The sequence below is a fragment of the Cyrtonyx montezumae genome, unplaced genomic scaffold, assembly GCF_038088225.1.
Source record: "Cyrtonyx montezumae isolate F1298 unplaced genomic scaffold, pur_monq_1.0 scaffold_15, whole genome shotgun sequence".
In the NCBI taxonomy this organism is placed as follows: Eukaryota; Metazoa; Chordata; class Aves; order Galliformes; family Odontophoridae; genus Cyrtonyx; species Cyrtonyx montezumae.
This window is the reverse complement of record NW_027071881.1, coordinates 8,505,649-8,529,807: the sequence shown is the minus strand read 5'-3', so window position 1 is coordinate 8,529,807 and position 24,159 is coordinate 8,505,649. Positions and strand designations below refer to the sequence as shown.

Below are 24,159 nucleotides of genomic sequence, written 5' to 3'. Positions count from 1 at the left end.
GGAACCACCCGCGGCCGCTCGTCCTCGGCGGCTGTGATCGCTTTCGCTGATGGGCGCGGCCGCGTCGTTGCTGTGCGTGAGGTCTCGGTCCCGCAGCGCGCTCTTGGGCCCGGTCCTGCCCTCGGTGGAGGAGTTGGGCTTCTCGCACCGCTGCGCTCTGTGCGCTTTCACGGTTTTCTTAAGCAAAAAAAGAAACGAGCAGCGGAGCCCCAAACGCTGCGTTCCCGGGAGCAGCACGTGGCCACGTTAATAAATGATGTACGAAAACATCACGCTCGGTTCTGTGTAGCTTTCATTCCCGGGAAAGGATCTGCGGGGGACGGAGCTGTTTCTGCCCGCAAAGTAAAGGCTGGCAGCACTTTGTGCCAACGCTTCGTGCCCTTTTTCCACTTGGAGGAGATGGAGTGCCTCGGGACGTGGTGGTGAGGACACAGCTTGAACCTGCATGGTACACTTCGTTTGAGTCTTCGTTTGACTTCAAAGGATGGAAGGCACGCTGCGGTTTGCATACAAACACGGTGCATCTAAAAATAATGACATTTGGTAGGAAGGACCTGATGGCTCCTGACTGAGGAACAGTCTTAAGGATGAAGGTCTCAGCTCACCTGCATTTTATCTGTCGTGCAGAACTACAAACAGGTCGTTCTGTAGAGCTGTGGCATCAAAAATGATTCAATTTCTGCTCTCCTGGCCCTCTGGCTTTACAGTTATTATGAAGTCAGTGGTGTGCTACAGTTCGTAACCTAACTTTTACTAATTACATAACAGATAAAGACTCATTTTGTCATATATCTCTGTAGATCTGCATAAGCCTACACACGTTAACACATCCAAACGTGAGATGAAACGTGGTGTGCTGTCCATGGGGCGCAGAGCTGCAGGGATGGGCCTGGACTAAGTGCAGTTCACTCTTGTCAAACCCACTGCAGCTCCATTTCCTTGTGTGGGTTCTGTGATCAGAGCGCTTGCTTGCATCTCTCGGTTCCTGCAGGAGCACGGTTAATTATCTGTATCCTTTCATAGTCAAAACAGTCAGTATTAATAACCGCTGGTTGCTTCAGGGCAGAACTTGCCACGGTTGTTATTGACAATAAGTAATGGGAATTAATGGATGCTCATTAATCCAGCGGTGAACAGCTTTCTTCACACGGCTTCAGAGGAGCAGTGCTGTGCCGTGGTCTCCTCTCACAGTGCCCTCAGCTGCTGGCTCTGTCCCTGCAGCCACAGCTCCGTGGTGCAGCTGCTGCCCACCGAGCTCTGCACAGCCCTCCCACAGAATTCCTGCTTCACCAAGTGCACTTTGCATCCAGACAGCACTGCTTGTCCAGACATAGCTCAGCTCTGTCACGCCCGGTTAACGCCTCCGTGCTGAACCACTGTGGTAAGACTTGTGCTCTCAGGCAGAGCTCATTGCAGGCCCTGTGCTTCAAGCACTTCAGAAATGAATATCTGTGAGTAAACGAACTATAGGGCTGTACGTTGGAAGTTACAAGCTCTCAGTGTGTCTGTAGTATACCATCTTCTGTCTGCATATTGGCCAAAGCCTGAGAGAACCTCCTAAATTAAGAACATCCCAGCACTTCTGCCTTAAGGAATCTGATTTAGAGGCCTTATCTCCCTTAGGTTTTATGATTCATTGCATTCAACAGAGAAAGGAAAAATTGAAATATGGCCCATGGACTGTCCTGTCACTCCATTAACATCAGACATTCATCATCAACTATCACCTGTCTTCTGCTTCTGAACTGTTTATATTGTGCATTCTTGAATTCCTCATGATTTTTAAACCTATTTCTCTTCTCACTGAGGTCAGGAAGAGCGGTCAGACTTAGGGAAGTGAATGAAAAGGGTGCTCTACTCTGAGCTTGCAAGAAGGCTGTGACAGATGGAGAACGTGAGCACATCTCTCACCAATACAGCACCGGTACCCTGACGTACTGCAGCATGCTGCTTTCCATTTACACAGTCTGCTAATAATTCGTATGGCACGTTCCCATTTCAAGACATCTCAGCTGTCAAAACACAGTACTAAACGAGCCACTGTTTAAAATAACTTTGCAGACAAATATGTGGGCATTGAGTAACTTAAAGCAGAGCTGAAGACCATATTCTGCAGCGTTCCTAAGGACGAGCTGTCACAGCACACTGGCACACAGGTGAAGTAGTTTTGCATCTCTGTATTTTCTTAGGGAAGTCCATGTAGCTCTTATTACCTGCACCACAAATTCCAGCTACTACTGTATGAATTCATCTGCAGTGGAGTTTTATAGTGCTTCAGATAGGGTCTTCATTTGCATTCACCACTGAAGGTGAAAATAAATCTAGCTTTAATTCAAAGGCTAATTTAGATTGCAGTCTATGATTAACATTCCACATGCCGTTACTGCCATCAAAGTTAAATATATGCATAAATCTTTCCAGGGCCAAAACATTTCAAAGCATCCACTTACTTGACACATTTTATATAAAGAATTACTCTTATCTATTATTTATGCAAGGACCTTAACTAAATCTTTGCAATTAAATCTCTCCCTATGTAATTACTCTATTTTTTTTCCACCTGGCTACTTTACACACTGTTACTGAATTTTACCAGTGCTTAAACGTACCTCTCAGATTCACTCCTTGCATAATGTTACTCTTCTGCATAGATGCTTACAGAAAGGTGTGCGTTAATATATTTCTATCAGCACCAGTACTTAGCAAACCAACAACAAAAAAAGGTTTGGTGACACAAAATGCAAAAACGAATGCATAAAAATAACAGTAAATATCCCTAAGTCATAAAAAGCTGTTATAAATACTATATTATAAAATATCGTGTCTATCTTATTGATAATAATAGGAAAGATGCTTCTTTTTCTGTTAGTATACATCAGTGTGTAGCTTGGTAGCTTGTCCCCTTAACACAGACTGGAATCACCAAAACTTTAATACTATATTTTTGGTGTGCAATATGTACATAATGAAGCAGTTCAAAAACATATATAAGTGCAGTATGCATAGTGTTACTGCAGCCATGCTGTGCATGGTATCTATCGTTACATTCACGACACCAGTCATGACATTGGCTAGCAAGAAGAACAGTAACTGATTTTTATTGATGGCAGCGATCAGGCAGCTGTGCTCAGCCTCTGCCTGCCACGGCTCCCTGCTGCCTGGTGCCTTCACAGCACGCCAGCATGAGGGCACAGCAGAGCCCTTCACAAGAAGCTTTGTGAACACCAGAGCGAGATCAGCCACCACGAAGCTGACAAAGAAGGTCAGGCAGTGAGCGATGACCCACAGGCAGTAGGACAGATTGGCCATGCGGCGTGACACGGGGTCTGCGTGGGCTTGGGACACGTGGAGAAACACGAAGAGCACAAGAGCTGCCAGCAGCAGGAGGCACACTGCTCCCATCCACTCTTTGACTGAGTCTCTGCGCTTCAGCAGATAGAGCCCCACCTGCACACTTGCCATGTATATGGCAAGGTACCCAAAGAGGGACAGCAGCCCTTCCCTGTTGGCATTTAAAAAGCCAGTCCTGGTATCTTTGCCATTGCTGCCGTGCAAGACAAATGTCTTCAGAGAGGTAACGTTAAGAGCGAGCTGATAAAGTACAGCGAGAGTCACAGCCACAATCCAAGACTTATTTTTGGGAAGTATGGCTAACAGCAGAGATGCTGCAAGCCTCACGAGTGCTAAGGTAAAGAAAAAATTCCAGTGCACTCCATACTCTGAAGTGTGCTCATGGTACTCTATGGATTTAACACTAAGGAGTCGTCCAACGCCAAGAACAACCAATGGCCAAATGGCAAAAAGCTGCTTGGCCAAACTGGAGAATCTGGACTGCATCACAGACGTCCTTTGTCTGACTTCGGGACAAACGAGAGCATTACCAAAAATGAAAGCTCCAACCCCCAGATCCATAGCTCCCGTTCCGTAGGTCTCAGCTTTGGCGTATCGCCGTGGAAACTGCGGGAAATCCACAGCTAGGATGCTGATGGAAGTCAACACGTTGACATAAACACGGAACACGGTGATCGCCGGAACGCAGTGTGCATCCAGGTACACCTCCTGAAAGCCTTTGACCATTTGCCTGAAAGGCACTCGGGTGTTGTGCTGTCTTCGGTGGTATATGGTAGAAAATATTCCCACGCAGAAAGCAGCGAGGACAGCTGGAACCAGGACCAGCACTGGCGACAGAACTGTGCAGGAGAACAGGAGAGGGGCGACCAGCATGACGAAGTCCAGCAGCAGGCTGCACGTCCTCGAGCCTAAGGGCTCCCCACGGTGCTGGCAGTGCAGCACCAAGAGCAGCCCCCGGCAAAGCACGCAGAGCGGGGCCACGGCCGTGCCCAGGGAGACCTCCAGCAGGCCGGTTCCGTTCAGGTTACTGACGAAGGCTTCTTTCAGGTGCTTCTGTGACATTCTGCTTTCTTCCTCTGAAACGAGAAGCACGGACCAGAGGTCGTTCGGGAGAGCAGGACTCAAAGCTTCCCCCCCACGCTGAGCGCTACGGACGGCTCCTCGCGGGCGGCAGCAGCCCAGGCGTCCCACACGGAAGCCGAGCACCCGCTCCGCTCCAAGGACGCGCTTCAATTCCTCGCTCCCCCAACTCTACACAGCAAATAACATCGCGAGCGACCGCACCGCGTGCACCGCTCCGCGGACCGCGGCTGCGCAGCGCAGCGATGCGGCCGCGACCCCGAAACTCACAGCGGCCGCACCGCCCGAGGTAAACGCGGCACGCGCTCCCCGCCCGCACTTTCGTCCGGCGGCGCACCGCAGCTGCTGTTTCGCAGCGCCCGATTCGCCACGAGCTGTGCCCGCAACCCCTGTCTCCTCCTCCTCCTCCTCCTCCTCCTCCTCCTCCTCCTCCTCCTCCTCCTCCTCCTCCTCCTCCCCTTCCTCCCGCCGCCGCTCCGATCCGCGGTGAGTGCGGCCCGGGGAGGATCGCGCCGTCCCCCAGGGTTGAGAGGACAGCGGGGAGCGGGCGGGACGCGGCTGTGCCGTCCGGGGCCGTCGTGCCCCTCCCCGAGCCGCGGTGCCCGCTGACCTTGGGCCGCGGATCCGCTCCTCCGGGCGCTGCCGTGGGGCGGTGCGTGCGGACCCCGTGGGAGCAGCGTGGCCGCCGTCCCCGCGCTCAGCGCTCCTCGTTCCGCCCGAGGGATCTTCGGGCTGTGATGCGCGACGGAGCCGAGCGGAGCCCCCGGCCCACGGCAGCGCGGAGGAGAGCCGGGATGCCGAAGCAGGTAACAGAAAGCCGGGATTTGCGTGCGCGGAGTGCTTTCGCGGCGCCGGGAAGCGATTCCCGGTTGTTTCCTTGCAGCCAGGGTTGGGTAACTGCTAACGTATATCCACCCCTACGCCAGGAGCCCGGCCGCGCCCATTTACTGTGCGGTTTTGAAGTGCATTACTAACACATCTCAGCAGTGAGTAGTGACTTTTGTTACGAGGCGATGTTAATGCATGAAGCAAGCACATCCTTAAGGGTGGCTTTTCAGGAGTGTCAGCTCTGCAGTGCAGCTGTCACAAGTCGATCCGTTTGCAAAAACCATTCCACTTCTGGCTAAGCAGTCGGCATTTCATTTGAGACTTTGTGCAAAGGGGTGAGCAAAAAGAAGCCCTTCCTCGGGTCCTGTGAAACAACTGCACCTTCAGAGCAGAGTAACAGCAAACAGTGATGGCAGTGCTCAGCCACACTGCTAAGCATTTTTGTCCTTGATATGTAAAGTATTGTGTGACTGGGAATGAACCTCTGCCACTGTCTGCAAAACAGAATAATGCTCCTGAATGTGTATGTTACTGATGCATTATTTTTAGGAATAATGGGGCCTTGCAGTGTTTTTTCCCATTTATTGGTGAGTTTAGCTCATGTATTGAGAATGCTGCTAATTGAATTTCATGTTTTGTGTATAAATAATGCGATGCTATTCATTATCATGGTTAACTTGGAAAGAATTGTGGATTTATGCTATTAAATACAAATGAGTGGGGGTACTCTGAAGCAGTTCCTGTCAAGGAGATGGGGAACAGAAAAGGAATATCCAGAATGCAAAACTGAGGACTGGCAGCTCTTCCCTTCCAGCCCCAGTGTAACAAGCAGGACCTGAAATCTCTCTTCTGGCTAAGTTTTCCATTACACTTGTGTAACAAGTGTGCCCTTCCAACTACTGTGGTCAAGGACATGGGAGCCCAGAGGCTAACATTCAAATACTTCCAGTGATTCAAAGGAGACAAATCTTCACCTAATATAACCTTCACCTCTTACAGTGTTAGCATTTCTCCCCCCTGGCTGTAATGCATGCAGTCTTCAACTTCGGGGATCCTCAATCTCTGCTCTGAAAACAGAAGTCTCTCCTAGAAGCAGTGGCTTTCAGCTCTGCAGCCAGTCCTGCTTCCCTCTGCCCAACACAGTGTGTGCTCTGAATGCGTGACATTCATAGGCTCGAAGTATTTCATTTAAGGACACTGTACAAGTGTGTCTGTGCTGAATGACCTGCGTAATTACAAGCGATGGATAATACGAGCTTTAGGACATTTCCTTTTGAGCACCTTTGCTTACAGCCTGTACTGCCAGCAATGAATTCAACCCTCAGTGTTATCAGCCTCCCATATCTCATAGGCCCCAGACTACTTTCTAAAAGCAGAGTCTGCCATGGGAAGCAGTGATGCAGGGGGAGGGCACTGCTTTCAAACTGGGAGGAACAGTAGCTCCAACATACTAAGTTATTATTCCTGCTGGGCCTGAACTTGTGTTACATGGAAGTGGTGGAAGAGCTACTGCTTGTAGGGACTGAATTGACAGTCCTGCTGCACTCAGCCATGGACTGGTGCTGATCTGACATCCTCCCTAGGTAAGCTGCCAGAAAGAAGATTCCGTCACCCAGAGTGATCTGAATGAATCATATGAAGAAGAAGTCAGAGCTTTTCTCAGTGATGAAGAGAAGCTGCATCTTTTTGACGATCTCACAAAAGTCAATCCAGTGACAACAACGACAGGTAAGCAGTCAGCCAGGAGGAGCATCTCCCGAGGAGTCTCCCTTCAGGCTACTGATACATGGTCATTACTGTTCTCACCAAAGCCTACTCAAATCAGCTTAGAAAATCATGTTTGGTTAAAAAATGTTCCAACACTTTGATTGTAGGGTTAGCCATACTGATCTCTCAGCAAGCTCTGCATGCAAAATACGTTTGTATTTTGGTTCAAGAAACCAGGCGTTGGTTGAGAGTTCATGGCACTGGAAAACTGTGTGACCTTGTGACTGCAGTTCAGTTTTATACAAACGTATCAGAAAACAAGGTTTCAACATAGATTCAACGTACGTCCACGAAATTGGTTTGGAAAAGCAAATTCCTCACTTGGCTTTTAGCTGAGACAAGCACAGGCATCTTCCTCTGCAGATGGGGAATGGTTGCCTCTGTCTGCTCTGCAAATGTACAGCTTTGCTTCCTGGGAGTTGTGTAAAAGCCCATAAAAGCATGTGACTTAATGAACTGTAGAGTTAAAACACTTAAGCTTCTTAAAAACAAAGATCAACTTTTAAAGGCATAAGTATGTACATTATATTGATAAGTTTCTCTTGTTCAGCTTCTCATTCTCTGTTAAACATAATAGAGAACATATCTGAAGATTTTTGTCACAAACACAAAGAGTCAAATACACTTTTCAAAACATGCTAATAGAAGGCGTATCTTTCAGTTCTGAAATGTCTTCAAGCAAGATACAACGTAAACTTGTTTTATACAAACGCTGGCTGCAGCCTGGTGGCTTTAAATCCATTCCAGCCTATCTCCTGCCTCTATTCACCCCAGCTTATGAGGGAGTACCACGTTGCTGTTCAGCCCCAGGTAATCTTTCTATGTGAAATACCTGTCCTCCTGCAGAACTCAGATTTCAGGTTCTTCAAAATCTCTACGTGAGCTGAATAATTCTAAAGGACAAAACCCATTTCTACCAAAATATGAGTTGCACTTAAAGAGAAGTACTGTTTTCTGATAAATGCAAGAAGACCTTTGCTGTCCATTGCTGTAGAACTATGTAATTACTCTTCTCTTAAACATGAATATTCTGCTTTGCTGTCAGGATTTAAAGCCTCACATCTATGCAGTGGCTGAACAAGCCTACAGAAATGTCCAAAGCCAGATGGCCCCCACGAACCAGTCCATCATTGTTAGTGGAGAAAGCGGTGCTGGGAAGGTAAGGAGATTGTTTTCTGTTGTCCTGACATTCCTTTTATGTTTTGAGATTTAGCAGTGATTTGTAGTGCAAAGTACTTCAGTGAGCAAAGAAGACAAAGCAAGCAGCCACTCTGCTCCAGCAAGACTCTCCTGATGTATGCATAACACATTCAATGATTGCTGCAGTCAAATAGACTCAAAGTAACTGCTCTGGAGGTGGTCTGTCACTTGTGGAAGGGCCACACTTGAATCATTAGACAGGAGTTGCACCTGAGTTGAACTCTCACCACAGTCAGTGTTAGGGAGGTCATGTCTCAGCAAACCCTTGAGACAGGAGAGTTTCTGTCCTAGCCTCTTCTGTAAAATCCATTCCTATTAGCAAAATATTTGAGAATATTTTTAAGCCCGAGAACATGATTTGCTGAGTGTTAGTGACTCAAAGACTATTTATATTCAATTAATCTTAAAATACTAGCTCTTAATTCTAAGCTCCAGATGGTTACATCTTGATAAAGCTGCCATTCAGCAGAGCTCTTTGATTCCAGAAGGATTTACACGTGAGTCTATTATGCATCAGCTTATGCACAAAAAGTTTGGGCTGAGCTAGAGCTATAAACCTGACATCATTACTCTCTAGCATTGTCACTATCTATCATTGATGCAAACTGTGTTTTCAGAAGCTAGCACTGTTTCACTAACTGACATAACTCATAACATGGTAAGAACAAAGGCCTATTGTCAAGCTTGTCTCTTGCAGACCTGGACATCTCGCTGCCTTATGAAATTTTATGCTTCTGTTGCTGCTTCTGTTACCTCCTCAAAAGGCAATGAAGCTGTGGAACGGATAGAAAAGAGAGTGTTGGATTCCAACCCTATCATGGAAGCATTTGGTAAAAGTAGCTTTATAATGGCATGAACAAGTAGTGGCCGTGGTGGGAATTTTCTTTTTTCATATACAAATCTAAGCTAGCTTTTCTTCCCCTCCTTCAAAGACAAACTCTAAATCTCCTTAAGAGGTTCTTCAAATGCTGGAACTGTGTACAAACCAACCTTAATGTCTGTATGTCCGACATGGACGAGTAAAATCACTGATGATGTTGCCTGTGTCTCTGGTAATTTCACAGGAAATGCATGTACCCTGAGGAATAACAACAGCAGCCGTTTTGGAAAATATATTCAGCTTCACTTGGACAGGTTAGAAATTACCTATTATCTTCTTCCTCAAATTTGGGTGAGGGGAATTTTGATAAATCTGCTTTCTTTTGCCCTCTAGGTTCCACCACCTGAGCAGTGCTTCCATTCAGACTTTCCTTTTGGAGAAGACACGAGTTGCCTACCAGGCCCCCAATGAAAGAAACTTCCATATTTTTTATCAGGTCTGTGTTGTTAATTTTGCTAAATATTTCTTACAAACACCGTGTACGAAATCACCAGATTTAGCACAGTTGTCACTTCCAGGGGTTAGCAGTTCACCTGTCTGCCATGCTTCCAAATTAATGTGTACTCCCAGTCAATCGTTATTCCCTGTCTATGAGACGTAAATACCCATGGCAGAATCTGGTCATTACTTTGTTTTGTGTCTCCAGATCACAAAAGGTGCCACTGCAGAGGAGAGACGGGAGTGGAACCTTCCAGAAGGGGCTGACTACCACTGGCTGCCGAATTCTGAGAGAAACTTAGAGGGTAAAGATTAGTTTCACAGGCTGTCCATTAATAACAGCTGCAACTTTGAGGGAAGGCAGGTAAAAATGCATCTGTCCTATTCAATCCTGTGACCAGATTAGTCAGCCAACACTCTCCTGGCTTGGCCACAGCAGATTTTGCAAAGCCATCTGCATTAATGTGATTCAGTTTTAAGTTTCAGTTTGCACTGCTAACAGTTTTCACCTGACTCGAAACAGCAGTTTCTGGCCTAGCAAGTTTGCATCGCTCTGTGGTTATGTTTAGAAACCGCCTTGTCTTTGGATGTGCTTCAGCAACCTGCTGCCCAGCTTCACAGCCACAGTCAGCAGTCAGTTTGTGACTTGATTCTCCAACTTCTGGTTTGAGATTGACCAAAAGAACAGCTGGCTCCCTCCATCTCTTCTGACAATTCCAGCTGAACTGGACATGGAGGAGACTGTTCTGCGTGCCTCCGTCTGTGTGCACGGCCTTGTGTTAAGTAACACCATTTGGCTTTTCAGAGGACTGCTTCGAGGTGACCAGAGATGCAATGTTTCACTTGGGCATTGACTGCTCCACGCAGAACAATATTTTCAAGGTCAGGTACAATGCATGCTCACCACAAAGCTCATGGCAGTGTTTATAGTGTCTTTTTAGCACTGGGATTTCTACAGAAGCAGATCTGTATCAATGTCCAGAGCTCGGGTTGTTTGGTATTAGATGCAGCAACAGTGCCTGGAATGCCCGCAGCTACACTTTAGGTTGTATAACCAAGTATTAGTTTTTAACCTAAAGGCCACACCCGTGGACTCTGGATTTCTTTCAGCAATGGCACATGAATTACTGTAGAAACTTGGAATCTACTTCCTTTCTGTTGGCTTTTTGTTTGCTTGTTTTGTACAGAGATGTTTTGACTTGCCCTGTTCGAGTGGCAAGGCTGAGAGGATGCTGCCTCAGAGGAGAGCTGTTTTAGAAAACTCAGTGCTTGATTATATTGCAGGTATTGTCAGGCCTTCTCCATCTTGGGAACATTCAGTTCTCTAATCCGTTGGATGAATCTCAGCCTTGTGAACTAGAAGACAAAGCCAAAGGTAAGGCACTAAGCATGCCATACTCTAAAGATGATTGCTATCTTAGAGCAGAGGTCTAGTAGAAAGGATTACTATGCTCTTCTGCTTGACAGGAGACTATCAGGGTCATAGGCAGACCAAAGTTTAAGCGTGCTTGTGTTCCAAGCTCCATGGTTTCAAACTACTGCACAAAATCCTAACGCTCCCTTGCTCTGAGAGATAACATCATTATGTTACAGGTCATGGCAACTGTAGACAGTCATTTCAGAAGGATTATTGGCAGGACTGTTACACTTGATTGTAATCTTTCACTGACATCATAAGACTTCCATAAATCTGACCTAGAGTGGAAAGCATGGCTTTTAAAATTGAGGCTTTGAAATTTTCCTGATAAAGTCCAACATCCCACATAATCAGAGCAAATCTGTTAGTGTGCTGCACAGAACATAGGTTGTTTCTGCATTTCTTTAGGAGATGCAAGGCTCTGGTTTTCCTTCAGAACTAAAACTGTCCCGAACAATGAAATTTCCCACTGTTATTTCACGTGCTCTGAATTCACACTGCTGAACATTCAAATAGTACTGAATATAGTTCAGGTTAGCAGTATCTTAAATCCTTTGTCTGCAAATACTCATTTCAATAAAGAAGAGAAGTTTCTGCTCAAAAAAGGTGAACAAGTAACAAAGCCACAACCTAGAGAGTATTCTCTACAATGCTTTCTTCAGCATGGCAAACTCAGGCTTTTTTGGTACTGTTTCATCTTAATAGCATTCCTGCAATTCCAGGGATACTGTACATCCAAATTAAGAGTCTGACTGTCAAAACCTTCCTCTAAGTTTGGGTAAAATGATGCAAAATCCCACATTTAAATTGGGCAGTTCATAGAAGAACCATGTTTTCTTTTTAGTATCGACCCTAGACCTTCCATAACTGCAAAGGGCCTGCACTTATTTGACACTACAGATAATCTTGAAACTTTTTTTTCCCCTGAATAAGACTCTGTGAAGTCTGCTGGAGACTTGCTGAAGATACCTGTCGAGATGCTACTGGAATCATTAAGAATTCGAACAATAACTGCTGGAAAACAACAGCAAGTCTTCAAGAAGCCGTGCTCCAGAACTGAGTGTGCCACTAGGAGGGACTGCCTCGCCAAACTGATCTATGCTAAGTAAGGACACGCAGGCTGCTGTGCTGATCCATGATCTTTGTGAGGGAATACAGCAGCCAGGGAGGCATCCTTTCCCTTTCCCTTTCGACACAGCCTTGATTTGGTCACAGACACTGACTCTGTGAGATCTACAGAGAACTGCTATTCCATTGCATGAATTTTGTTCAAGCAGTAAAAAAAGCAAGCACTTTTCCAACTAATTCAGTTGTTGTTGTCTGCAGATTGTTTGAGTGGCTCGTTTTGGTCATAAACGAAAGCATTCATGCAGATACATCACTGTGGACCAGCTTCATAGGTATAGTTTTTCATCCCTGGTTTAACTGAGCATCCTTAAGCCCTTCAGCCTACTCCTAGATTAAAATGCACTTTATTTTGATATTCCCTCTAGGTTTGTTGGATGTTTATGGTTTTGAAGCCTTCCCTGAAAACAATTTGGAACAGCTTTGTATTAACTATGCCAATGAGAAACTGCAGCAGCATTTTGTAGCACACTATCTGAAGGCTCAACAGGTAATACTCCACTGAGATCTAATGTCAAATATCTAATTTAAAACAGCATTTTTTGTCTCTCTAATTGTATTTCTGTGCTTCTGGTCAGACTGCAACCTTCAGTCAAGCAAATAATGCCACAAAAAACAGTGGGATGTGCTAAATACACTGCGGTCACTAACCCACTTGGCCATACAAACTGCTAATTCACGGTCTCATCTCTGAGAGTTAGAGTTCCTGCCAGGCCTGGGCTGCTACTCTAGTACGCTCCATTCAGTCCTGGTTGAATTTCTCCGTATTACATGTGCATTACCAAGTGATCTCTGTCATTAACTGGAATCTGGAAAATTATTTTCTTAATGGTACCAACATGATGGCACTTTCTGCCTCAGACCATAGGTATCAGTTTATTCAAGAGATAAGTATTTCTTTGCCCATAATTTGTGCTTTCATATGCTAACCAACTTTTTTTTCCTGCCTGCCTTTGTCAGTATGCCAGGGGTTAATGGTCAGTGAAGATGGAAACTAAGTTCAAGCACACAATCACTTTTCTCGAAACTGATTCATGACCTCTGTTTAATAGCATTCCTACCAGTTACTGCCTGCCCTCTTGGTTCTCCTGATCTGGCTGTGTCCCAAACCACTTGAATGCCATTAGTGGCTGTGCTGAGCAAGCTTTTGGCAGGAGACATTTAAAATAACTGGCCAAGGCTCCTGCTTCTTAAGCACTCCTTACAGTTTATTCCAGAATTTGGCATAAATACTGTACAAATGGTTTCATCTGATATCTTTGTCCATTTCCTTTTGGATTAGGCTTTGTTTACTAAGCCCAGCTAGCAAAGTTTGGCACACAGTGCTAGGCTTAGGGCTGTGTGTTCCCTGCCCTTCAAGGGAAAACTCAGCAGAGCTTAGTGTGACTGTTTACTTTGTAAAGCAGCTTTGCAACTCTCACTGATAAACTTGTAAAGTTCCCAAATAATTAAACTAATTGTTCAAGTAGGATCTGCTGCTACGTACTCAAAAGCTACTTTGGATAAAATATCCTCAGTATTTTTTTTTCTTAAGATTCCCATTGAACTCATGACCTGAGCTTTGGATGAGCAGGCTGAGTCTGATTAACTTGTTTGCTTAAACAGTAACTGCATCAAATGGTAAGAAAAAAACATGCCATTATTTGAGCTCTAGTGCCCTCTGCTGCAGAACATTCAGTTTCTCTCTTATTCTAGGAAGAATACGCATCTGAAGGTCTGCAGTGGTCTTTCATAAACTACCAGGACAACCAGAGCTGCCTTGATCTGATAGAAGGCAATCCTCTCAGCATTTTTTCTCTGCTGAATGAGGTAAGTGCACACCTAAACTGCTAATCCTTCTGGCCTAGTTGCCCACCTTCCATTCCAAGCCAGCAAAGAAAATATGAATGCTGAATTAGAATGAAATTTGCCAGATATTGCTTTTAATTACTCAAAGATACCTGCTTAGGACAAATGTAAGATGCCACAATTTTGTCTCGTTTGTTATGCAGGAATGCCGTCTGAACAGATCCTCTAACCCTGACCTGTTTCAAACTCGGATCGAAAAAGCTTTGTCTGATAATCAATGTTTAAGTCGAGACAAGTTTAGTAAGAAGCCTAACTTCATTATTTCACATTATGCTGGCAGAGTCTGCTATCAGCTCGCAGCAATGGTGGAGAAAAATAAGGTAGGTTTTCAGAAGCAGCTATTTAAGAAACAAAAGAACAAAACACCAAGCTCCCAACATTACAGACCAAAACCAAATTCAGATTAGAGCATCACTAGCATGTATATTTAGCAATGCTTACCAAATTGTCACATCTTACTGCAAACCATTTCAGATTTGAAACTACAGCTGCTAAATCATAGTTGGCACAAGAAATAACATCTCCATCTACATATGGAGAACTTCTAGTAACAGCTGGCAGGTTTCTGCACAGGTCCAAATGCTAACGAGTCATGTTTGTGTTTGCAGGACCCCATTCCACCAGAGCTCGTCCATGTTCTCCAAAATTCTAAGGATGCTTTGCTTCAAAAATTATTTCCTCTTGCAGAAAACAACCAAAATAACACCAAAACGCAGAATAAAACGACTGTTGTTACAGTGGTGTCAAAGTTCAAGGTACATAGACTACTTGAGATTCTGCTTTCTACTGCTGAGATGAGAAAACACAGTTGGACCAAATCAGTAACTGTTATTAAATGAGATGCCTGTAAAACTGAAATAGCATCAGGCTTTGATGATCTGTGGGTCTGGAGTTTTAACTCACCCAAGTTTTAACTTTAACAGCTGAGCATCTGCCTCTGCCAGGCTTTTTTCTATGGGTTCTTCATGATGGGTTAGCTTCAACTAACGGCTCTGATACAGTTTTGGAAATGTTCTGAATTTATCATCAGCCATTTCTAAAAGCATCCATAGAGAAATTAGCTGTGCTAATACTGAGAGTGTAAAGCCATTCTTAGGAAAAAAAAAAAAAAAGCTTAATTGTTTCTTTTAGAAAAGCACTGATTCACTAAACTACCTGTGGAGGCCCTAATTGCACCTGTTTTTTCCTGTACTTCTCTGCAGAGTTCACTTGAAAATCTCATGCACATCCTGAATAGCACCAAACCACACTACATTCGATGCATCAAGCCTAATGCTGACTGCAAGGCAATGACTTTTAGAAAAGAAGAGGTAACTTCTCCAAAACCTTTCTTTACTAAGGCAGAAGCTTCCCAGAAATAATGCGCAAGGCTTTGCACTCAGTCTTAGCTGGTTGTGATTCACTTGTAAATCTTTTTTCACATTATATTTCAAAAGAGTTTTTTCTTCTTTGAAATTTCCGAGATAAACCATCAGTGACAAAGCCTGTCTAAAATGACACTAATAAGCTCAGCAGCTTGTTCAGGTGCAACTTATTTGTTGCTGTATAGGAGGTTCCTTTACCACAGCACTCATAGGTTATTTGGGATGATAGCTTCTCAGCTCACAAAGCAGATAAAGGTGATTTGGCTGTGGTCACAAAGATATCTTCACAGCATAAACCCACAACAAAAATCTTGCTTGGGTGTTAGAAAACACTCATCAGCTGTGTAATCCCTTTTCCACCCTCTCCATTTGTTCCCTGACCATGAGTGTGGTGGCTGAGCTGAGCTGAATGTGGCTTGGGTTGAGTGCATCCCGTGTACACCTTCACTGCACCTTCCACAGAGAACAAGTGTTTTCCTGAAACAACTCCATTTGTGCCTCAGGTTCTTAGCCAGCTTCAGGCATGTGGAATAGTTGAAGCCATCTCCATCAGCGCAGCAGGCTTCCCTATTAGGTAAGTCCAAACTTCTTGAGCAAGTCATGCATAATCCATTTCTATAGCAATTAGTGATATAATAGTTATTCAGAAGAGCTTTTAAGCAGGAAATTCAAATATTAGTCTGTTTTATACCACCATACTTCAGGGATTCCTTTAAAGCTATCTGAAGGGTTCTGCTCCCTGATTGCTTGTAAGCTTATTCAAGCACCTTTCAAATCTTGGAGACAGCAATACCTGTGTTGTTGTGTTTTGGCTATTGACACGGCTAGTTCAGGATGCACAGAAGTGCAGTAACTGCACAGTAAGCAGCACGTTTCATTATCATCAGACTTTTAAAAATCTAGCAAATACCTAACTAATTCACGTGTGTGAGTGTGTCTAAAAAGCCCCAAACCTGAGACATCACTGTACATTTCCTGTCTGAGAAGCTGAAGAACAAATGTTTTGATGTGGACTATCTATGTACTTCATACTTTTAATGTGCTCCATAGTATCATTTGCAGCAATCAAAAATAAATGAAAAAATAGCATTCATCTAAGTGTGGTCTTCTTCAGTACAGCATCTACTGCAGCCAGTCATCCTGCTGGGCTTTTGTGACCGTCTTTAGAGGATGGAGGGAATGAGGCCTGAGCTAGACATGTTATTGACAGCTCTGTATCAATGGAATGAAGCTTACTGACACATCTAAAAAGCATAATGTCTGGTCTGTGTCACAACCAAAAGTTCTTGTCTATTACTGGGCAGCATACAGCCTCCTGAATTTCTTCAGCAAGTTTATAGTTTCTTGCACGTTGGTGACTGTACAGACATCAGTCTTTTTGCAGACTGTGAGTTGGATTTTTTCAGCCATTTTCCCTTCAAAGGATAGGTTATTTACCAGATGGTAAATAAATGATACTGGCCCAGCATTAACTGTACTTTTGTCTATCAGGATCTCTTTCCAAAGTTTCACTGATCGCTATGAAATACTGAGACAATCACGTAGGTCCAGCAAAAACAGCACACGTGAGAAAAGCAACTACAATACTGCCAAGAAGGAAGGTATGTTTGTTTAGATAATCCCTCTGCTGTAAGATAAAACTATCAGTGCACCAAGTTGATCTCACATAGATGAGATGCAATAATTACACTCAGCACTTCGAAACACCATTATCCTCAAAATACTTTTCTAAGCTCTCTGAACTGACTTCAGTTTCTAATCTGCCTAACACATGTAGCAGGCTCTTAAAAAGAGCAAAACATTCATCTTTACTACTGTTCTTCCATATTCCTCTTTGGTAAAAGCAACTAGTTATGATGTAAAATAATCTGATTTAGAAATAGTTCTTAAGTAAACTTGAAAACCACTTACCTTTTTGCTTACATTCCTTATCCTTCCTTTTTCTTTTCCACTTTGTTTTCTTGCCAACCACACTGACCTAGCTTACCTGGATCCTGCTGCTGCTTCTGCCTTTTGCAAACTTCTGTATGTACTTCTTTTTTCTAACCAAGAGCAAGGATGGACTTTAAAAAACATAATCCAGCCTACCAGGTAATGTCTTTGGTGAGAGCCTGAAGAAAGAACTCATCATCAGGTAGTGATGTTTCATAGTGAAGGTTAATGCAACTCCCTTCCCTGTCCCAGATTAATCCCATCTTCTTGAGACTTTTCAGTAACCACTGTGTGTGGGAAACAAGGTCAGTACGTACCAGCCTATTTCAGATAAGTTAAATGGCTGGAAATCTGTTCACCTTGCTGAAATAGAATGAAGCAATGAAGTACAGTCTGGAAAATTACTTACACTCCATTTCTTTCTCCCTTAATTATAAACCTGTTAGTCGGAATGCTTCACTGCGATAGGTCAGTACTCCTTTATATCTTTTCAGTGGGTTATAATCTGCAAACAAAGTAAAACAATTTCCTAAATACAAGGATAAGCTTTTGTTTATGTATCAGCTTGGTCCCATGAACATAATCATAGTCACCAGATGTTTCCCTGTATGCAAGAATTGTTTGTATTTGTTTTCAGTGCCTTAAAATGCTCTCATCTACTCACAAATAATTATAGCAGAAAAACAAACAGCATCCAGGATGAAAAGATACAAAGGCTGTCAGGTTCTGGCATTAGGCATGCAGAAAACTCATGCAGCATTGCCTAGAGAACACACTTTCTTTAAAGGACAGGTCTGAATTAAGTCTTCCTCTGTGTCCAAATAGGTTCATCTGGATAACCTGTTTATCATGTAAAAAAACAACAAAGTCCCTGAAATGGTTTTAATAACTTCTTAATGGTGCAATAAACACTATGTGTCCCTGACTCCTTTAGCTGCTTCCAGTACCCTGTTAGAGCTGTGGAATTGCATAGCATTTGCTTTTTATTCCTGCATCTCTCAGTACATTAAAGCTACAAGTCTTAACTCTTTGCTTTTAGCTTTGTTCCCAGTAGTTTTGGGCTTCTGTTATTTCATCAGATTTTCTGATGACAAGCTGCTCTCCTTGTTTAGATCCACACAGAATGTCATTTGTTATCTGTGCTAGCCTGAATATGCCATAATGGAGTCAATAATACATCAGTACCCAAAACACATCCTTTCTTTAAACACACCGAGCTGTCTTTCTAGTTGTTAGCACGTGGCAAAATCTAGGTGTGTGCATTTTTACCTAATGGCTAGAACTAGTAATCCCTCAGCTATCACCCCCCAGATGTCTACAGTGTGTCAGTGTAAAGGCAGGAATTTGGTTTGGATTTCCAAATTTTGCAATACCTTCTCTTCAATGCTTCATTTACAGATGAGACTGCAGAGGTGGATGACAACAAAGCATCACGTTCTGTTGTTGCTGAGATCCTGGAGAATGTTATGGGACAAAATGCCACCGAACCAGCAGGGAAGGGATCAGAGAGTACTTCAGTGTACTGTGGCAAAACCAAAGTATTTATGGCTAATTCTGTGGTAAGAGTGCCACTTCCTCAGCTAACCATTCTGGAATATATTTGTGCCTCGTGTTGCTGGTATTCTCACTGTTTCAGTATTGATGACAGCTTTCCCTGGCTTCAGGTGGCAGCTTTGGCTACAGGCCCGAGCAGATCCTTTTTTGACACATACAAAGAAGGCACTTCTGTACAAAGCTTGCATGCTGAAGTATATAGCTATTAAAAAAACAAAACGAAAAACCAACCCTCATTCAGTGGAGCTAGTTTTAAGCCAGCTGCTGCTGTGATTTCAGGAGTGTTTTCCCCCTCAGATGTTTACACTTTCTACTTTAATCTTACACATTGTATAATCATATATAATAAGCATTAATGACATGCCGTCACCTCTAAACTATAAGCAATCTTGGGACACTGACAAGCAACAAATGATTGTAGAAGGGTTAAGAATACAGCTCAGTCCCTGACTATTATTAACTGCAGGCTCATTTCCCCAACACAGCTAGAGCAACTTGAAGCCAGAAGAGCAGAGGTGTTAAATGAGAAAGCGTTTTGCATCCAGTGTTGCTGGAGAAGATTTAAACAGAAGAAACTTGCAAAGGAGAGAAGGTCTGCAACCCTCATCCAAGCAGGTAGATTTATGAGTGTGGCTGGACATAATGCAAGTAGTAAAATATCCAGTTTCCCATCCATTTGAAGAATGAACGTGCTAACTGAACATGGAAAAGGTTTAAGTGCCATCTCTCTGACGTTGTGTGCAACAGCTGCTGAGATTCTTTGTGCTCAGATTTCTTTTAATTAAATCCTCAGCTATTCGCTCCTGGTTGGCCAAGAACCGCTTCCGAAGGATGCGCAGAGCTGCAGATGTCATTAAGCATGGATGGAGGAGATGGAAAGTAAGTACACTGGTACAGAAAAGGATCAAAGTGGAGTGAGTGAAGCTTTGCAGTAACTGTGCAAAACCTATACTGTCAGTTCTTCAGAAAACATTTCTAAAACAGAAGCACAGAAAGATGGGTGGCAATCTTTTACAGCTGCTTCTGGGGACGTAGCTAGAGACCACAGAATGAATTTGTTCCTAATTACCTTTATAAAATGGGAAAGCATCCCAGATTGCATCCCACCCCTTATGTTGCACTTTGTTTTAGTCTCTTCCTTCTGCGGTTTTACATTTTGCTTAAGACGTTCTGAGACTATTTTTCTGCATCTCTTTTATCAGGCAAAAATGGCTGCTTTAGCAGCAGCAGAATTAGATGAGGGTGATGAAAAGGCACCTTCCTCAGCAGTGTCAGCCAAATCACCATGCTCTCCAGAAACAGCTTGGCCTCTACGTGCAGTCATTCAGTTCTGGCCTCTTGGCCTCGTCCTGTCTGCTGCACCTGTTACTGTAGTGGGATTCCGGAGAGACCTGTCCCTGCTGGCCTGCTTGAAAGTACTTCAGGGGATCGGCTGCTACAAGATGGAAGGCAGCATCTTAGGCTGTGGCATCACTTCTATTAGAGCTCTCCCACAGGTAAGATACCTCACACAGCACAGCTGAACTGTTGTGAGGTAAGGATCCTGGAACAGTACTGCCATGAAGTCTGCTATCAATCTAGCGTTTCTTTTTTTCACTGCTTGAGATATGCAAGGATGATTCTGACATTAATAGGTCAGGTTAGACATGGTTTTCATGCAAGACCATAGAAGGAAAGTTCTTGCTAGTCTGTCATAGGAACAAACTGATCAAAGCTTTCAGCTGTACTTATCAGCTGCTTGTATAATAAGGCAGTGCTTTGTCTGAACAGCAGAACTAGATCACAGTCTTGCAAAGCATCAGCTGGCCTCTCCACCTTGTTTTCTTCTAGGGATCTGTCAGGTTTCACTGCAAGAAGTCTCCCCTGCATTACGCAGATGTCAGTCCCCACACGGCTGCCTATTCCATCACCGGATTTAACCAGATTTTACTGGACAAAAAAGAACTGCTTCCAACATAACTTTCGGCCATCCGCACGTATGGAACATTTTCCTTCAGGGAAGGACTGTCTGCAGGCTGCTGCTTTTCAAGTTACTCAATGTCTTTATCTGCTGCTACCTCAGAGTTTCCTATAATCATGCAGTATATGTATATTATCATTCAAATTCAGAATGCAGGGGAGGCATTTCTCCCCTCACACACGCACACGTTAGAGGAAATAATCAGCACTATGAGAACTCAATTAAAATAGATCAAACGCTTTAAAGGGTATATACTTGAACAGAACAATTCTGGCAGTATATGGTCAAAATGAGAGGCTGGTAATGAGATAGCAAAAAAGGCAAATGCTTCTGATATGCTGGGCTCTTGCTGTCTCACATTTGTAGCACATTCAGTAACCCATGACCAAGGAAGTAAGCAGGAGTCAACTGTAACACTAAAGGCAGGTGTCTCAGGGAAGAGCAAGACCAGACTCTTGCTTTTTATCTACAGGACCAAAATGCATTGTGGTCTGTGTGTTTCTAACACGACCTAACCAACAGCATTACCTCTGCAGCGGGACCAAGGTTCTCATCCGGGCACCCTGTTCCGCCTCTGTTGTGCACATGGGTCTTGAAAATGTTCAGCTTTTCTAAATAAACTGTTAAGTATCTTGTGAAGGCATCTGACTGTCCACAACAAGGTCAACAAAAGCATCTCAGGTTAGTTTTGTGGGTTAAGACAAATGCCAATATATTTAATATAACTGTTACCAAGAAGTGGTATTTCCAAAGGTGACAGGGTTTCTTGTACCAACAGAGGGCAAGTCCACATCATACCACATTCAATTCCTAGCATCTAGAAATTTGTCCAACACTACGTCCTTGTTTATCAACTCTAAAATGAAAATGTAAGAGCTGACGTTCACGAGCAACCGAACTGGAGGGAATACAGAGCACAATGCACCGTGGAGCACTGCAGAATGGCTTTTGCCAGAAGAAAACCTTAAGGAACAAAAAATATTCCCAAGCTCACTCAGGAAGAATGTTCTCCTTCTCTGGGGGTTCCACAATCCTCAAGCAGCAGTCTGCAAACTCCACAAAGAGCGGCTCCTGCATGTATTTTTTCATGAGAGAGCTCTTCTCTTCTGCTTGGTCAATGGTCAGCAGCAGCTGCCTGAGGTGTGGGTTCAGCAGCAAGCCTCTCAGTTCTTCTGATTCTCCTTTAAAGAAAGAAAGGAAGATAATGAGTGGTATTTTCCCTAAAGTCCCCATTGTAAAGGATTTAGTTTGTGTTAAGGAGTGAGGCAGTCCAGCCTTCAAGCAAGGGAAGGCAGAAGCCCTAAGCCCTGTCTCTGTGTCAGAAGCAAATTAAGTCATAGAACTGTAGGGGCTGGAAGAGACCTCTAGAGATCGTCGAGTCCAACCCTCCTGCAAAGCAGGCTCCCTAGACATATTAGAGGATTAATCCCTGCGCCCGCATGAAATCCACAGCAAATCCCACTTTGGGGCAAAGCCTGTAAGGTCCTACTCCTGTGATAACCAAGCACAAATACAGCGCTGGTCGCAAACCAAATCCTTGCTTCCTGTTTTTATGCATCTCCTCCACCAGCACTTGATCCCAGGTCGGTACCCCAGCGGGCAGGGACAGACTGCCCAGGGCAGTGGGCACAGCCCCGAGCTGCCGGAGCTCTGGGACACCGCTGTGACACCGCTGTGACATGGGGCTTCAGGCGGTGCTGTGGGGATCCCGACCTCCATCCGCTCGGGGCTATTCCGTGACTCCGCACTGCTCGCAAAGGGCACAGCGAGCGTGGCCGCGACTTCCCGTCCTTGGCTCACCCAGCAGCCTGAGCTTCTGCAGCGGGACGCGGTCCTGCTCGTCCTCCTCCGTCAGGATATCGGCCACCGACCACGAACCGTCCGCGGGAGGGCCGCACTGCGTCGCCCGTTCCTCCGCCGGCGGTTCCCTGCGCGGCGCGCATCGCTCTGTAAAGAAAAACCCCATCATGGCCGCCCGGCCCGGCCCGGCCCGGCCCACCGCTCACCCACTCACCTCTGTGCGCCCTACAGCACGGCACGGAGCAGCTGCAGGACGAGAAACACCATGAGGCCGGGAGGGCCCCTCAGAGAGGCGGCCCCCCAGGCCCTCACCCCCCTTCCTCCCGCCGCCCCCTCCGTCCCGCCCGGCGCTCACTATGGCGCGGAGCAGCGCGGACAGCGGTACTGAGCGGCGCCGCCGCCGCACTCCCCACAGCACCGCACCGCGCGCATGGCCGCGCCGCACCGCGCCCAGCACCACAGCGCCCCCCGCGCCGCGCCCGGGAAGCGCAGCGCCGAGCGGGGCGGGACCGTGAGCCGGCGGTGGGAGGGGCGGTCCGACGCGGAGCGGGAGTAAAATGGCACCGAATCTGAGATCACCGAGTCCGAAAGGCGGCCCGTCCGCACTGTGATCGCTCAGCACGTCGCTTAGGTAGGGTTGTAGAACCGATTGTGGTCTCCCAGAGCTTTGCGGTGTGAAGAGTTGCAGAGGGGGGGTTTATGGCTGTGATGTAAAATGTTGAGTATGCGTTCCTCGCAGCCATTGGGGAGCAGCTCCTCTGAGCTGGGCTTCACAGCCAAACAACCGGCGAGTGTCACTAGGGTCCGTGGGTCAGTGCCTCCAGGCTTCTCACTGCGCGAGAGAGAAGAAACCGGGCCGCTGAGACCCTTCCAGACAGCATCCCCGTGTCATTCAGCGTAAGCATTTATCCCAGGATCTGATGAGTTAATTAACCAACAGCCACTTCGTCTTTGGAGAGAGGGAGGGAGGGGAGACCTTTTCCTTCAACAAAACTTGAGATTTTTATTTTGTTTTGCTTTGCACAAGGACCGCCACTACAGTTCAGAAAAGGAAACCTCCACTGAGGTTTTCTCCTAAATGGAATCAGATTTCGACAGCACGGCACTCGAGCACATTCCTGTTTACGAGCAGGGACACAAAACCTGGGGTCACAGAGCTCTTATGGGAACACGATGCTACACACTGCAGCTACACCGACAGCAGAAAAACAGCGCTGAATGCCTCAAGAACCGATTCATCAGAGGTTAAAAGATACAGTCTCACATGCTGCAAACGTTTTCCCCTACGCACGTGAACATTTTCCAGCCGCTCATCCGCCTTCAAATCCAAACAGAACCAAAACAAAACCAAGCAAGCAAACAAACAAGCAAAAACAACGGGAAAAGCGATGAATCTCAGCAGCAAAGCGAGCACGTCGGTAGCCAGTCCCCAAACACGAAGCAAACACGGCTGATGAGTGTAATTCGCTCCCAGCCAGAGCGTTCTCTCCCTGCCATCCATAGGCCGGAGCAGCTCGCCCCCCACGCCGCGAGGAGCACCGCAGCCGGCCCGGAGCTGTCCCCCCACGGGTGCTGAAGTGCCCGCAGTCGGCGGCGGAGTTCGGGCATCGCTTCA

At 45.4% G+C, this 24,159-nt stretch overlaps 3 protein-coding genes across 3 annotated transcripts; 1 reads left to right on the top strand and 2 right to left on the bottom strand.

The window, feature by feature from the left end:
* Nucleotides 1–2,635: 2,635 nt before the first annotated feature.
* PIGW (phosphatidylinositol glycan anchor biosynthesis class W) lies at nt 2,636–4,413 on the bottom strand. Its single transcript, XM_065732204.1, has one exon. It carries the CDS (start codon nt 4,411–4,413, stop codon nt 2,920–2,922), a length of 1,494 nt encoding a protein of 497 aa, XP_065588276.1. The 3' UTR covers nt 2,636–2,919.
* A 1,400-nt stretch (nt 4,414–5,813) lies between these two features.
* MYO19 (myosin XIX) lies at nt 5,814–21,106 on the top strand. Its single transcript, XM_065732235.1, has 24 exons — nt 5,814–5,846; nt 6,843–6,987; nt 7,688–7,836; nt 8,072–8,185; nt 8,924–9,056; nt 9,291–9,360; nt 9,440–9,542; nt 9,753–9,849; nt 10,350–10,426; nt 10,829–10,919; nt 11,895–12,066; nt 12,288–12,361; nt 12,455–12,576; nt 13,782–13,895; nt 14,078–14,254; nt 14,543–14,689; nt 15,137–15,244; nt 15,802–15,872; nt 16,790–16,899; nt 18,629–18,789; nt 19,270–19,399; nt 19,578–19,663; nt 19,987–20,280; nt 20,615–21,106. Exons 1-24 carry the CDS (start codon nt 5,814–5,816, stop codon nt 20,741–20,743), a joined length of 2,907 nt encoding a protein of 968 aa, XP_065588307.1. The 3' UTR covers nt 20,744–21,106.
* A 254-nt stretch (nt 21,107–21,360) lies between these two features.
* ZNHIT3 (zinc finger HIT-type containing 3) lies at nt 21,361–22,980 on the bottom strand. Its single transcript, XM_065732143.1, has 4 exons — nt 22,900–22,980; nt 22,759–22,790; nt 22,545–22,691; nt 21,361–21,925 (listed from the first exon to the last, which is right to left on the bottom strand). Exons 1-4 carry the CDS (start codon nt 22,974–22,976, stop codon nt 21,735–21,737), a joined length of 447 nt encoding a protein of 148 aa, XP_065588215.1. The 5' UTR covers nt 22,977–22,980; the 3' UTR covers nt 21,361–21,734.
* Nucleotides 22,981–24,159: the final 1,179 nt, after the last annotated feature.